General features: G+C 38.3%; 1 protein-coding gene across 5 annotated transcripts in view; it reads left to right on the forward strand.

Moving 5' to 3' along the window:
* The window catches only part of RALGAPB (Ral GTPase activating protein non-catalytic subunit beta), a 94,683-nt gene that overhangs the window by 66,436 nt on the left and 11,733 nt on the right, over positions 1 to 16,514 (forward strand). For all 5 annotated transcript variants that reach the window (XR_010319280.1, XM_064276077.1, XM_010591675.3 and 2 more), the window contains 6 exons: positions 1,325 to 1,477; positions 3,901 to 4,110; positions 7,346 to 7,504; positions 12,116 to 12,281; positions 14,568 to 14,690; positions 15,433 to 15,569. Coding sequence is in view for 4 of the 5 variants with exons in the window: in XM_064276077.1 (XP_064132147.1) it covers positions 1,325 to 1,477; positions 3,901 to 4,110; positions 7,346 to 7,504; positions 12,116 to 12,281; positions 14,568 to 14,690; positions 15,433 to 15,569 (948 nt within the window). In the remaining variant the exon portion in view is untranslated. The remainder of the gene's footprint in view (positions 1 to 1,324; positions 1,478 to 3,900; positions 4,111 to 7,345; positions 7,505 to 12,115; positions 12,282 to 14,567; positions 14,691 to 15,432; positions 15,570 to 16,514) is intronic.

A 16,514-nucleotide genomic window follows, 5' to 3' on the forward strand; every position in this document is an offset into this window, starting at 1 on the left:
GGTAGATAACCTGTTAATACTTTGGGGCATTTCTTTGCGTCTCTGTACAATAACACTTGAATAGAACTGGAGTCATTTTTGTATACTGCTCTTTTTACTTCCATGCAGAGAACTCTGAATGTACATCATCCCCACTTAGTGACAGAGGGAAGAGAGAAAAAATTGGGGCCACTGTTCAGGGCCCCAGTTGTAAGCTTTTACTTACGTTACTAAAAATATTTTTAAGACGTGACTTAATAAAATTTTAACAGCACTTAAGAAGGTAAAACTCACAAAATTGGAGCATGGGTCTAAAATCATACAGCATCCTAGACATCTGTTAGAGCCGATGTGTTTTTAACCCTGTGAGAAGTGTGCCCCCTTTTCCCTCATAGCAGGTGCAGATGACACTCTGTCAGCGCCTCTGTAAGCTGCTAAGTTAACATTACAGACTAGAAGGAAGGGGGTCTGGAAAGGAACTGAAATTTGTTGATAGTTTAATATGTGCTGTGTACATTTTTATTTAATCCTCACAACCCTGTGGTAGGTGATTTCTACTTTTTCAGATGTGAAACTGAGATCATACAGCTAATTTAAAGCAGGAATTTGAAGCCCTGAGGGCCTAGATCCAGTGCCTGTGTTCTTTCAGTTATGCCGTGCTAAAGTTCTATTTGAACTCACTTTCTGGAGATCCCCAAGGGACCTAAACTTGTACTATATTATATGGACTGACTTGAGAGCCCTAAGGTCCAAAATACCTTCTCCATTGACTTACTGCCAAGTACGGGAGATTAAGGCCTGGGTCCACAGCCCAGTTATCAGTCATGAAATCCAAAATAAGTTGGTGAACATTTTTGTAAAAATAAAATACAATAGAGTAGACTAAAAAAACAATCAAAGTATAGCACTTCTAGTAAGGGTAAGTTTGAAAGGCACTTTTTTTTTAGCGTGTTTGATATTCTATATACCTTGGTTTAATGTATCAGCATATCCAATGAAAGATCTTTGAAAAGTTTTAAAACAATGTCACACAAGTATCACAGACTTTGGACCCCTGGGAAGTTGGAGAAAGCTGAGTGTGGAGAAGGCTGCTAAGAAATACTGGAGACAAGAACTAGAGACAAACTTGGTCCACTTTAGAGTGTGATTCCAGCCCAGCCTGGCTTCCAGGTTCACAGGCTACTTACCGTCATTGTAGAAGAGAGATGTGCAGATTCTTACTGAGTTCCTATCACATAGAACATCCTAGGGAAATAGACATCCAAGAGAGCAGGGAATACATACTATTACAGGTGGGTATCGGACCATATATAATGAATGTCACATTATTTGTTTTTTTTAATAGCTTTTTGTGCCTGAACCTCGTCCAGTTCCTAAAAATGATGTTGGATTTAAATATACTGTGAAACATCGACCATTTCCTGAAGAGGTAGACAAGATTCCTTTTGTGAAAGCAGATCTGAGCATCCCAGATTTGCATGAAATCGTCACTGACGAAGTAAGATAAATTATTTTTTAGACATTGTTAAGGGAATGAATATAAACTTTCTTAAACGACTTCCATAAGGAGCCCTGGTGGTACAGTGTACAGTGGCTAAGTGCTTGGCTGCTAACTGAAAGGTTAATGGTTCGAACTTACCAGCAGTTCCATGGGAAAAAGATGTGTCAGTCTGCTCCCATAAAGATTCCCCAAAAAAAGATTACAGTCTAGGAAATCCTTTGGGACATTTCTGCTCTGTCCTGCAGGGCCGCTATGAGTTGGAATTGACTTGACTGCAAAAAGTGTTAAACGACTTCCGTGGTCAAAACAGTGTCTTCAGTGTTACTGAAGGTGATTCATAAGATGACCTGGGTCTCTCATTCAGAAGGTTACCATGTTATAAAACATGTAGAGATTGAAAGTAACTGGATAAGCATGTCACTTAGAGGTGTCACTGTGCTGCCTGGTCTGGTCCATGGTAGGTTTCAGTAGTAGGGTGGCACAATCAGACTCTCTTGTGAAGGAGATTTGGAGAAGAGAGACCAGTTCAGGGACTTGTATGACAATCCATGCAGGAGAAAGGAAGGATTACTTTACCAACAGTGGGGGCTTAAATATGTGAGATATATGAAGCAGGTAAGTCCAATCAACCTTGGGTTGATGAAGGAAGGAAAAGACCTGAAGAACTTTAGATTTTGAGCTTGAGTACAAAGAATATATTGGTGCCATTCACAGAAATATGGATGTTAAGAAGAGAACAGGGCTTTAGATTAACTTTCCCTGAAAGGCTATGTTTTATTGTATTTGGTCTCTTAAGGCAAGGGAGAATTTTAAGAAGTGGGGACAAGCATGTAAGGGCAAGACAGAGGTGGCTTATACTGTCAAATGCTGAAGAGATTGGGAAGGATGAAGATGAAGAAAAGCCCCTGGATTTTAGTATGAGGTTATAAGTAACCTTTGAGAGAAGGTTCAAAGGAATGTTAAAGCAGAAGGAAGGCATAATATAAAGGGCTGGGGACTGACTGGTAGGAAGGGAGGCAGTGGGTATAAGCAACTGTGAGCAGTAAAGGGAAGGGTGCGAGTGGATGGGGAGTGAATGGTAGGAGGGAGGCAGTATACCCACAGAGCAGTGAAGGGAAGGGTACAGAGTGGATGGTAGCATAAGGGAAATAGCCTAGCTAAGGAAAGACAAGGCTATCTTGTTTTTCTTAAATTCAGTGATGGGAAGAGTATGAACATGCTTATAGTTGAAAGGAAGGAACCAGTGGAGAGGGGTCTCTTAACACTCTAAGATGAGCTAGGGAAATTATAACTGATAGGGTAAGGCCCTGGAGGCGGTAGAATCAAGAGTTCAGGTGTTTGTGAAACCCTGTATTTGTGGCGAGACTGGAGGGAAGGAGGGAGTAGGTGAAGGTTCAGAGACATTTAGAGTTGGAAAGGAGAGAAATTACCGGAGTTTATGCAAATAATCTTGCCAGTGTAATAGGCAGTTGGTTAAAGGTAGTTCTTAAAATTGCCAGGCAGCACGGAGGGCCAGCTGAGGGTCCAATAGCATAATCTGTGGTGAAGCTCCTAAACTCTGCTGACTTTATTCAGAGTCATGTTCTTGAGATCTGGAAGCATAAGTAAAGAATTTGAATGGTGTGGAGATTGACAGGGGTGAAATTATGGAAGGATAAAGGATAGCACAGCCATTTGATGTGCTAAGAAGAAGATACTAAGGTGTTAGATTTGGGGGGTTAGGCTTGGTTGGGATGGAGACAAGCCAGGAAGATGGTAATGGACTGGGAAAATCAGGGGAGAGACCTGGAGTGCCTCAAGGTGTCAGTGATGGTAAAGCAATGGGCTCAGGGGTAGTGAAGGTGGGGGAGAGCTCTAGGAACGGACTTCAGAATTGTAGCTTTTAAAAGTAGAGCAGATATGTGGGACAAAATATATTCGTGATGGCCAAAGTTGTGAAGGTTGAGGAAGCTGTAGAAATATAAGCCAGGTTTTAGGAAGAATCATTGTTCAACAAAGAAGATAGGATTTTAAATTAGAATTGATTGGAGGAAAAGGGAGGGAGCAGGGAGAAGTACCCAAGAGCGTAGTCTAGTAATCACATGGGTGGGGAATTCAAAACTGTGAGAAGGATGAAGACAGTGATCTGGAAATTGGGGAGTGGCGACAGCAACAACTCTGCCATCTTTCTTGCCCGTTTGAAGGGGGAAGCATTGAAAGTTTCATCTTTAGTGAGGAGGTGGAGCGATTTGGTTTTGGTTTTAACCTCGAAACATGTTTACTTAATTGTATACTCTATCATGAGCTAAAACTTAGTATTGGTCACTGAGAATTATCTTAATTTATTTTGTTGTGTGTAGCATTACTTTCATTTTAAAATTAATATTGACCCTATTACTTTTATAATCACTTCAGAAATTGAAGTATTTGGTTTATTTCAGCTAGAAGAGAGACATGAAAAATTAAGGAATGGCATGGCTCAGCAGATTGCTTATGAAATGCGCCTTGAACAACAAAGTGAGGAGGAATTTCGCAAGAAAAGCTTTCCTGATCCAATTACAGATTGTAAGCCCCCACCTCCTGCCCAGGAATTCCAGACAGCACGCCTCTTCCTTTCACACTTTGGATTTTTGTCATTAGAAGCATTGAAGGTAATTTTCGTAAACTTTTATGAATACGTATATTCATAAATTAACATTCAGCCGATGATAACTAAAGCATTTTTATGAGACTAGAAGGAATTAAAAAAAAAAAAAAACTTGTTAGAATCTTATGCTGCGTGCAAGTGAGTAAGATTCTGTGCTGCTCTAGGTGGCAACTGTAGCTTTAAGACGCTTTCATCCCATTGGAGCATTCAGAGTTCTCTCTGAGGGGGATTTAGTAATACACCCAGCTCTGAGTTTTCCTTGGTAATAGAGGACCCATATCACACATATAAATGAAACCTACACATATTAAGAAAAAAGACATTAAAAATCTTCCCCTAGTAGATTTTATTACTGAAAGTGTGGGTTACAATTGACTCCGCCTTTCCATACCACTTTTAAAAAGGGGTGAAGTTAATACGGTAATATTTGTGAGCCAGGCACTTCTTAAATGTTGTACAGTGTCTAAAGTCAAGATGGTCTATATCCTAGTGTCACTACTTGACATCTCTGTGGTCTTGGGCAAGTTACTTGACTTTTCTGAGTTGTAGTTCCTCATCTATAAAATGGGGATGATAAAAGTATCCATCTCATTAGTCATGTGAGGATTAAATGAGTTAATACATCTAAGATGCTTTTTTAACACAAAGTCAACTAGCCTTTAAAATAAATATTACAATTATTCTTAATTCCATTATCCTTAAAACAATTTACAAGGAAAGTGATACTATCCTTGTTTTACAGATACGGAAACAGAGGCTCAAAAATGTGAAATAACTTGCCTGAAGGTCAATTTTGGGTTTGTACTGAGGCCTGTTTGTTTTGAAAAGCGCACTGGAGATTGCCAGGTGCAGGTTACTTATTGTGTGAGTTGTTACCTGCCCTAACTCCCTAGCAGCTACCTGATCGTAGGCCATTTGAGGGTGAGGAGAGCATTGCTGTCTGATTTTAGATTTTTGCATGTAGCAGGAAAATAGAGTATGGGTTGTGAAACATACTTTACATCGTAGAAAATTGAGTTAGTGATGGAGAGTATGAATATAAGAACTCTCTTAAAATACAGAAGAAAAGAGCAAAGAGTAAAATAAGGAGAAATATAATGTAAATATGGAAGGCAAGGAACAAAGATCCAACCTACAAACGATTAATGCTATTCCTAGTGAAGAAACTGGAGCAGAGTAGAAGCAGCAAATGAAAATATGCTAGAAGTATTACATCCTGTGGACTGTAAGGAGACAAGGAGAGCCCTAGTAGCCCTGTCTCTGAGATTGTAATTTTCCATTCATGTTTTCTATTTTAGTTGAATTTTTTAAGCTTTCATGAAAATAAGAGCTTTCTCATCTGCTTCAGAACATAGGAAAAAGTCAGAAGGTTACCTGGTGGTTTCCTTTATGAATCTTAGCCTATCTGTAGTAAACTTAAACCTGACAACTGCATACATAAAAAACTATAAATTAATCTTATGAATATATCTATAAAAGTATTAAAGAGAAAGCTGGTAAAACTGAATTCATTAGCATGTTAAATTATCTTCCATAGCCAAGTAAAGTTTATCCCAGGAATTCACGAACAGTTCATTATTAGGGAAGTGTTAGTAAAGCTATTAAGAAAATAATTTGATCTTTTTAGTAGATGGTTAAGTCATTAAACAATAAATCAGTATTCAATAAAACAATACTAGTCTGATTTTAAAATTAAAACGAACACTTAGCCAGGACCAGATGTGTATGTCCTGTATGGCCTTTACATTAAAGACTACTGCTCTAAATGATGGAAACCCTGGTGGCATAGTGGTTAAGTGCTACGGTTGCCAACCAAAGGGCCTCAGTTCGAATCTGCTAGGCGCTCCTTGAAAACTCTATGGGGCAGTTCTACTCTGTCCTATAGGGTCGCTATGAGTCGGAATCGACTCAGTGGCACTAGGTTTGGTTTGGTTTGGCTCTAAATGAGAGCTTGTAGGGAAACGAGGCATTCCTGGTTAAAATCAGAATCACAGGATATCTACACTGACCACTATTTAACACAGAAATTTTTAGTCAATGAAATTTGACTTTTTGTTTTGAAATAATTATAGATTAATAGGAAGTTGCCCAAAGTATATGCAGGGAGGTTTTATGCACATTTCACCCACCTTCCTCCAGTGGTAACACCTTAACTGTAGTACAGTATCAAAAACAGAAAAATCAATGAAATATTAAAAGAAAATTAAGAGGTAAGAACTATTGGAAAGGAGACAGTTTGCAAGTAATATGACTTCTTGTTAAAAAACCATGAGAGTCGATAAAATATTTAAAATAAATGAGAGAATTAAGATCTTTACACAAAAACATTAATAGACTATACTTGGCAATATCCAGTTAAATAGCATGCCAAAAAAAAAAATTTTACAGCTGTGATATTGACAAAAGTTATGTTAAACTCTGTGAAAGACCTAGAAGAAGAAACTTTAAAAACAAAAAGGAGAATGAGGAAGCTTGGCCCCTATAAGGTATATCCCAGCATGCTGCAGTCCCATAATTTCTCATGCATGATTTCAAAGTAAAAACACTGTAAACTAGTTCTTTTTTTTTTTTGGTAACTTTGTGGCAAATTCATTTAGTGCTAAAATCTGACCCGCATTGACAAGAGGCTGTTCGTAGTCTTTACTTATTTCACTTAGTGTGAATTCTCTTCTGGTGAACTGCAGAAATATTAATATCTGATTATAGGGTGTTGCCCCAGCTCCAGCTACAAATGTTATGTAATAGATTAGAAAACCAGGCCCATAATCCTTGCCAGTGTAAAAAAAAAAAAGAGTAATCCTTGCCATCTCTGGGGGATGCTTCCCTGAAAAAATACCATGGATAGCAGAACCTTGTTTGGCAAGATCAAGATCTCAAAGAAGATGAGGGATTGGGGGAAAGCAAAACAAAAAATACGTTTTTTGGTAAGCCACAACACAAAAGCAAAACAAACCCCACACAGCGCAGAAAAGTTCAAGAAAGCATAATATAATATAGAAAACAGGATCCAAAATGTACACACGATATGTCTCACTGTTTTTAACAACAACAAAAAAAAAAGGCAAATAAGAGAACTGGAAGGAAATGTACAAAAATGTTAAATGGTTTCTTTAGGATGTGTTTATGCTTATCCCTACAATTTTTTTTTTTTGCTTAATTCTTATTAAACTGTAAGCAATATTGCTTTTATAATTAGAGTGATGAAAAGAGATAATTACTCCTTTCCTCTTTGATGGTAGGAACCTGCAAATAGTCGTCTACCTCCTCACCTTATTGCACTTGATTCCACGATACCTGGATTTTTTGATGACATCGGGTATCTGGATCTCTTGCCATGTCGTCCCTTTGACACAGTGTTCATTTTCTATATGAAGCCAGGCCAGAAGACAAACCAAGAGGTAAGCATTCTGAAAAATTTTTTGGTGATTTTTTTTTTTTATGCTATATAAAATTTTTTACGCAGCCTGTGCTTGGCCACTGTTGTTGTTAGATGCCATCAAGTCGGTTCTGATTCATAGTGATCCTGTGAACAACAGAATAAAACACTGCCTGGTCCTGCACCATCCTCACAATCAGTGTTACGCTCGAGCCCATTGTTGCAGCCACTGTGTCACTGCATCTCGTTGAGGGTCTTCCTCTCTTTTCTGATCGTCTACTTTATCAAGCATGATGTCCTTCTCCAGGGACTGCTCCCTCCTGATAACATGTCCGAAGTACGTGAGACGTAATCTCGCCATCCTTGCTTCTAAGAAGTATTCTGGTTGTCCTTCTTCCAAGGCAGATGTGGCCACTGCAGGAGGTGCATATTTTATTTTTAAAGCATAGCGACTTGTTTTGAATCAGGCCAGAAACGGAATTAATAAACTGATACTTAGAGTAGTGATTCTTTTGACCTTTAAGGAACATGTTTTAGGGAGGAGTTGTAGCATGTCTTTCCTCCCCTTAAGGAATTCAGGTTCATAAAACAAAACAAACTCAAATATAGGTTAGCCATAAAAAGCTAAAGCTAGGCACGATTGCCCAGGAGGAGTCTAACAACAGCATCAAATATTTACTGAACAGCTTCCCTGTGCCTCAGTGTGTGCCAGAGTACAAAAGTGAATAACAAGCCTTTACTCTTGAGGCGCTCACCCTCCAGGTAATCTCACAAGCAAATAGTTTCAGTTGAGGCACGCACAGCGTATAATGGAGAAAATAACAGCTGAGCTAAAGAGTAAAAACAGAAGACCAAGTAAAGCACAATTGGACATGTGTAACAGACCAGGAGGAGGATGAAGAAAAATACGAGATAGACGAAAGTAGAAAACAGAGCAAATAGCAGGAAAATTGAAGTTTCTATTGAAATGTGGACTAGTGAGGCAGTTACCAAGTATGACTATGAAAGAGCCAAAGGAAGATTTGTAAAATGTAGTATTCAGATATGTAGGGCACCAGACCTGGCATCCCGTATGATCTTGAAATTTTACTATAATTGTTGTAAGACCATTAGCTAATCAAGCTGAGTACTCCTTAAGTTTACCAAAATCAAAATATTTATACCAAATGTACTATTTGTAAATCATTGATGAGGTACTGGAAAAAGAGATTGATTTATGAGGAAGTTCATCTCATTTCGTATTCCTAATTCCATAAATATTGTCTACTTTCTGTTAGGTGCCAGGGTTACACTGGTAAACAAGATCTAAAAGGTTTCTGGCTCCCAGAACTACTGTCTAGAGGGGAAGACAGGTGTTGAAATAAGCAACCATAGTATATTATGATAAAAGGGGCTTAAAGCACGTTATAGGAGCCATAACAGGAAAACTTAAACCTGGTTTTAGCAAGGTGTCCTGGAGGAAAAGATACTTAAGTTGGTATTTGAAGCATGCATTGAAGACAGGTTAAAAGGCAGAAGCAAATTGTTACTAACAAAATAATAACATGTGCAAAGGCCTCAGGGGTAAGAGAAAATTGCAACTTCGTGAAGTTGAGAGACAATCATTATGGAGTCCACTGTGCTTGGAGCTTGAGGGAATGTGGGCTCTTGGTAGCCAAGGATGAGACTAGTGGACTCCTAAGTTTTTTGGAAGAACTTCAGTAAAATTGGGTTAATTGAAGGGGTTGAGATCTGTTTTGAGGCAAGTCTAGTGCCTGGTTAAATGAGAAGAATGGAGCCATTTTTCTCCCACCTGTAAAAACAGAGGACACAAACCTTTGAGGCAACTCCTAAAAAGAAAACTCAGTTTCTTTAGGACTCTAAGGGCTGAGAGTGATTGGTGCTATTGAGTTGGTTCCAAATCATAGCAACTATATGTACAAAAGAATGAAACACTGCCCGGTCCTATGCCATCCTCACAGTCATTATTTTTGAGCCTGTCGTTGCAGCCACAGTGTCAATCCACCTTGTTGAAGGTCTTCCTCTTTTTCGTTTACCTTCTGCCTTACTAAGCGTGATGTCCTTCTTTAGGGACTAGACCTTCTTGATAAGATGTCCAGAGTACGTGAGATGAAGTTTTGCCATCCTTGCTTCTGAGGAGCATTCTAGCTGTACTTCTTCCAAGACAGATGTGTATGTTCTTTTGGCAGCCTATGGCATATTCGATATTCTTCACTAACACCACAACTTAAAGGCATCAGTTCTTCTTCTGTCTTCCTTATTCATTGTCCAGCTTTTACATGTATATGAGGCAATTGAAAATACCATGGCTTGGGTCAGGTGTACCTTAGTCCTCAAGTGATGTCTTTGCTTTTTAACTCTTTAAAGAGGTTCTTTGCAGCAAAATCCGTCATTTTTATTTCTTGACTGCTGCTTCCATGGGCATTGATTGTGGATCCAAATAAAATGAATTCCTTGACAACTTCAGTATTTTCTCCATTTATTTATTATAATGTTGCTTATTGGTCCAGTTGTGAGGATTTTTGTTTTCTTTATGCTGAGGTGTAATGCATACTGAAGGCTGTAGCCTTTGATCTTCATCAGTAAGTGCTTCAAGTCCTCCTCACTTTTCATCAAGCAAGGTTGTGTCATCTGCATAGCTTAGGTTGTTACTGAATCTTCCTCCAGTCTGGATGCCATGTTCTTCTTTATATAGTCCAGCTTCTTGGATTATTTGCTCAGCAGACAGATTAAATAAGTATGGTGAAAGGCTGCAACCCTGATGCACACCTTTTCTGATTTTAAACTATGTCGTATCCCTTTGTTCTGTCAGCTGAGCACAATTAAGTGTTCTGGAATTTCCATTCTTTGCCACAGCGTAGATTTAGATTAATTTCTTGCTGCTAGAAAGTGGCATGTGAGTTGAATTTTGACCTATTTATTACTCCTTGATTAAAATTTCAAATTAAAGTTTAACTTCTAACTAAAAGTTATAATTGGAAAAACTAGAACTGGCTGTCAAATCAGTTTGCTGGCACTTATAAGAATATGAAGGGACACAGATGAACTAGAGAGGCATACGTCTAAAGAGACTCCTTCTGTATGTAAGAGAACAACATGGCAGTGACGCCCAGTGGATGGAGGAGTGATGGGTATAACCTACCATGTTCGACTTCAGGCCGCCATGGGTCTGACAGGCCTAGCAGGTCTTGACAAAATAGATAAGCACTGAATAAACTCCATTGGTGGTTCCCAAACAGTGGAGGAGCTTTTAAAAATAATGTTCCAGGATCTTACCCCTGCTGATTCTGATACAGAAGGACTAGAATGGGCATTGGGAATTCTGTTTTTAAGAGACTACCCTCCTCCCTGTTTTTTTTTTTTAATTTGGAGAAGAATTTTTCTTTTGCCTTCCTTTAGAACAGGGTTTTTCAACAGCAGCACTGTTGACGTTTTGGGCTAGATATTTGTTGGGGAACTGTACTATGTATTGTAGGATTTCAGCAGCAACAATGGCCTCTATCCCTAGATGCCAGCAGTACCCCACCAGTTGTGACAACCAAAAATGTTTCCAAATATTGCCAATGTCCCCTAGATGGTAAAATCAACCCCAGTTGAGAACTGTAGTTTTAGAATGAGGACCTGTACCTTCTGAAGCCAGTAGAATGCCCAGGTATTACACTTAGTGAAGAGGAGAGAACCTTCTGGTCGTTTCAGTTTTGTTGGAATTGCGGACACATATTTGTTATTCTCTTCTTTGGACTAAGGGAAGGATATTTTAAGATTCATTTATTAATTATACTTAATCTTTATTGACTTTTTAATAGATTTGTACTTTTATAGTGTTTGTCAAGATTTGCAATTAATCACATACGTGTGCAGTGATTCTCACTCATCAGCCAGTTAGTAAACTCTGTGAAGACCAGGGACATGTGTGTCTTTTATTTGCTACTTAGTGTTTTGTCTGGGGAGCCCTTATGGCGCAGTGGTTAAGAGCTCAGCTGCTAACCAAAAGGTTGGCAGCTCGAATCCACCAGCCACTCCTTGAAAACCCTGTGGGGCAGTTCTCTGTCCTGTAGGGTCACTATGAGTCTGAATGGACTTGATGGCAATGGGTCTGGTTTTGGGTTGTGTTGGTTCAAAGAATTAACACACTTGCGTTTGAGTCCATCTAGAAACACCTCAGAAGGACGGTCTGGTGGTGATCTGCTTCTAAACATCAGCCACTGAAAACCCTGAGAAGCACAGTTCTGCTCTGATAAAAACGGGGTTGCAGTGAGTTGAAATCCACAGCAGCTGGTTTGGGTTGTTTTGTTTTGTTGTGTGTGGTTCACCAATTGTTTGGCTAGGGAAGGAGCTAAGGGCTTTACTTGTGTTATCTCATTTAATCTTCACAACCAGTGTTGTCCCCATTTTACAGATACAAAAACTGAGACTTAGGGAAATTAAGAAACTTGTACAAGGCTCACCCAGGATTAGAACCCAGATTTGTCTAACTCCAAAGTTCGAATTCTTAACTACAGTGCTTTATTCTCGTATTTATTCTCATCTTGGACTTAATTTGTTAAAAGCTTCAAAGCTAACCATTGAAGATTTGTTTGGATGTCCTCTTTTTCTTTCCTTTATTATAGCTGATGCTTGATATGTATTTCAGATTTTAAAGAATGTGGAGTCTTCCAGAACTGTTCAGCCACATTTCCTAGAATTTTTACTTTCCCTTGGCTGGTCAGTAGATGTGGGCAGACACCCTGGTTGGACTGGGCATGTTTCCACGAGTTGGTCTATTAACAGTTGCGATGATGGTGAAGGATCCGAACAAGGTAAAACTCATTTTCTTGATTTATTACTCTTGATTTTTCCTCTTTACTATGAGCTTGTAGTCGTACTAAAAAACAAAACCAAATAGAGGTATATAAATGAAAAGTCTCCCTCTCCTAATCCCAGTCATCATGGGGTGGGGGGAGGGTCACTTAAAAATAGCTTGTATGTTCTTCCAGACATTTTCTGTGTATGAAATATATAGAAAATGATGGAGTTAATTAATACAAAATTAATAGCTTAGTTATCACAAGGTTGGTAAGTTCTTTTTTTATAGTAAAAAATGAACAAATTCCGTTTCCTATAAAAAATATTCTAATAAATATAGGTTATCTGTAACAAATAATAGTTTCTTAACAAGCATAGTTTGTCTGACAAATACAATTTTCTATAACAGGTATGTTTTATAGACATCGTGGCCATCGATGATTCACAGTTAAAGGTTACAGACTTGAGATATTATATAAAACCTTTGTAGTAAACAGCCCACCATTTATTGAGAAATTCTTGCCCTTCTCTACAAATCCTCCTAAGTTAATACTATCTCTCTGAGGAGGGTAACACCTATGCCCAGTGCTTTGAATTATCAGAGTTCAAGTGTCTTTCAAGGTTTCCTATTAAATACCATTGTGACTTGTGACCTATAGTTCCCTTTTAGTTTCAACCAAGGTAGAATCACAGTATTTGGGGACATACTGTAATTTTTATTTCCATGTACCCTTGCACATATGCTCAAATACATTTGTAGGCTAATTCTCATATGTTCTCATATCATAAGGATTTAAGTTCCCATATCAAAAGATATGCACATTTTTCATTTTGATAAGTATATCAATTGGATGCTTACGGTTACAAATGACCGGAAACCTGACCCATTTAGATTTTGGTTACTTATTGCTTCTTTTAACTGAAAACTCCAGAAGTTAGTATAAGTTTCAGATGTCATTTGATCAGTGCTCCTGTTCTTTCTCTGCAGTTTTCCTCTAACTGTGCTCAGTCTGGCTTCTCTGGTAGTACAAAAAGGCTTTACATTCACATTCCACACTATCCTAAAGGGGAGAGATTAGCCAGATTTTAGAGTACCTCTACCCTCAAAACCTTGAACCAACAAACCTGCTCTTGAGGCAAGAGAGAGGAAATGACCCTGATAGATATAGAGAAGTTAGAGCTGGTATGAAGGGTCAGTCCCATCGACTTCATGGCTGCTATAGAGTGGGAGAGAGGTGGAGTGAGTATTGGGCAATAACCACAATGTCTGTTACAGTAGATGCAAAGTACCCTCCCACAGTCAGCAAACTACAGCCCATACCTGTTTTTGTAAAGAAAGTCTTATTGGAACTCAGCCACACTCTTGTTTACATATTGTCTGGCTGTTTTCATGCTACATTGACAGAGCTGAGTTGTTCCAACAGAGACAATACAAAGGCCTACAAAGCCTAAAATATTTAGGATCTTGTCCCTTTACAGAAAAAGTTTGCTAATGCTTGGTCTAAACTTTTCTGTTTGCTACATCCTCACCAACATTAGCTATATTTTCCAATCTGTTAGGTGAGAAATTTTCTATTTTTAATTATGATTGAGTTTTCGAGCATTTCTTAATATTTTTCTTTCTTTCCTGGAAACTATTTGTTCATATTCTCTGCCTAGTCTTTTGTCAGGTTGTTGATGTTTTATGTATTATTAGTATAACATTTTGCTCATTTTAACTGAGAACTGTATTAACTTTCAGGACTGTTTATTTTGTTTATTTAGTCTTGCCAGTGCTGGTGTAGAAGAGATACTGTTACTGAAACTGCCTGTTCATTTTTGTATCAGTGATCATTGGGAAAGGTGGAAGTAGAAGCAGCGCTGAGAAGCAATAGAGAGAGACTAGCCACAGAAATACTTCGAAAGCAAGACTACACATACAGACACCCACCCAAACTCCCGTCAGAGGGACTTTGATGGTCTTCTTCCTTGTTATTATTACCTGTTCCAAAAAGACTTCTCCTTTAACCTCCCACATGTAGATGAGCTAAAGGCCCTGCTAATCAGGAGTGTGGTTTGATTTAGAGTAGTTTCAAAGACTGAAATTAAGACTTCGTGATTTAAAGTCAGTGTAAAGACATTAAGTAAACATTTATACTGTGTTCTTCACATACACTGATTAGTTCTAGTTGGAAACATACTTTCAACTCTTTATTGTTATTACTTTATTAACCAATTAAAATGGTACGAAGTGGAATGTTTGGCATGATACTGGATTTTCCCACTTTTAGAAGCAGTCATGTAGTGTTTCTTGTTCCTAGATGAAGCCATTTCCTCTGCAGATGTCGGGGCTAGCATTTTCAACGGACAGAAGAAGGTGCTGTATTATGCCGATGCGCTTACGGAAATAGCTTTTGTGGTTCCTTCTCCTGTGGAGTCCTTAAGTAAGAAAACTTTTCTATGATGTTATCTTAGGACCTAATTTTGCATTCACTGGTATGTGCAGTATTACTGCATTGGAAGAGATTTCGAAGGCATTCTTCAGCTTCTAAAGCATAATAACTAGATTATGCAAAGATACAAGATGTTATTTCCTCTTAATTTTCTTATGGGGAGTAGTTAAAGACAAGCAGACTAACTTAATAATAACTATCTTTAAGTAAAGAAGCAGGCATTTCTTTAACCTAATTAATATGTAGAAGCCTTATTTTCCAATTAGTTCATTTCGTTATTTAGTTATGAGTGAGTCCACTCACACCTACTTCCTTATTTCCACGTGAGAGCCTTTATATGGAACTCTGTAGAATCCTAGATGTGGCTGATCTTTTAACACTGAGCAGGACAAACTTTAGCAAGCCTAGAAAAGATAGCGGTCAAGATTGTTCCAAAGGATTAGGAGTGGTAACTACTTACTAAGCCCACTAAGAATGGTTTTTACAGTTTTAAAGGATCATATATATATATATATATGTAAAGAAGACTACACGACCGTGGCCTATATGACCAGCAAAGCCTAAAATATTTATTACCTGACACTACAGAAGAATTTGCCAGCCCTTGCTCTAGAGGCAGTGCTTTGTTTAAATGACTTGGATTACACTAGTTCACATAGTTGGTTTAAACATCTTTACTCCAAGGTAGTAGTAGATACTATAATTGATTTTTTTTTTTTCCTTTACCTCATAGCCGATTCATTAGAAAGTAACATCTCGGACCAAGATAGTGATTCAAATATGGACCTTATGCCAGGAATTCTAAAGCAGCCATCCTTGACACTTGAGCTTTTCCCCAATCATACAGACAATCTTAATGCCTCACAGAGGGTAAGTTCCTTTGTTGATATATCTCCAGAAATTTGTAGTGAAATGGGTGGTTAAAGAATCATGCCTTTTAGCTTTTAAAGCTTTTAACTTTAACCTAGAGAGTAACTACAATAGAGTACTGATTCATTAGTAACTTACTTTTTTTAAATAAAATTCTCAATAGTTTCTTTTTTTCAGTCTGTAATAAATAGTTTCATAGTGAGACAGCCTTTATTGCTTTCCTTGATGATGCCATTCCTAGTAGCAAGCTTGGTTCCTGCACCCATTCCTTCCCAAGCCAAGGTTTTTATTAGACCCTTGAAGTATACACTGCAGGTGTAGTGCATTGGTTATACATTCCGCACCTTTAATCCCGTAGTGCTCAGCGTAAACAAGTCTGGCCTTATACACACGGTAATGTTTTAGAGAGTAGCCCAGTAAATGGATGGATACACCGAGTGAGGCAGACAGCAGCTACAACAGGAAGAGAACCTTTTGTTTTTATGCTTTCTTCTTACTTTGTCAGCAGATGATGTTTCTTTGTTATCTGTGTTTTTCCCCTCATGTTACCTGTTAATCTTTACTGGGAAATGACCAAGAAAGTGATAGCAAGAGCATAGTACAGTGTAAGTGTAAGAAGATTGATTTAGAACAGATAATAAAAAAAGACAAAAGAAGTGTAAACATGACTAAAGATATTCTTTCACTGTACAGGAATTTAATTTGGTTCCTTCCTTAACAAACCAAAACACCAAACCCACTGCCGTCGAGTCGATTCCGACTCATAGTGACCCTATAGGACAGAGTAGAACTGCCCCATAGAGTTTCGAAGGGGCGCCTGGCGGTTTGGAACTGCCGACCTCTTGTTTAGCAGTCGTAGCACTTAACTACTACACCACCAGGATTTCCTTCCATAGTGAAAATTATTTTCCATATTTTTTTTTTTATATGCTTAAAAGAGAATAT

Source organism: Loxodonta africana, chromosome 24 (assembly GCF_030014295.1).
Source record: "Loxodonta africana isolate mLoxAfr1 chromosome 24, mLoxAfr1.hap2, whole genome shotgun sequence".
Taxonomy (NCBI): Eukaryota; Metazoa; Chordata; class Mammalia; order Proboscidea; family Elephantidae; genus Loxodonta; species Loxodonta africana.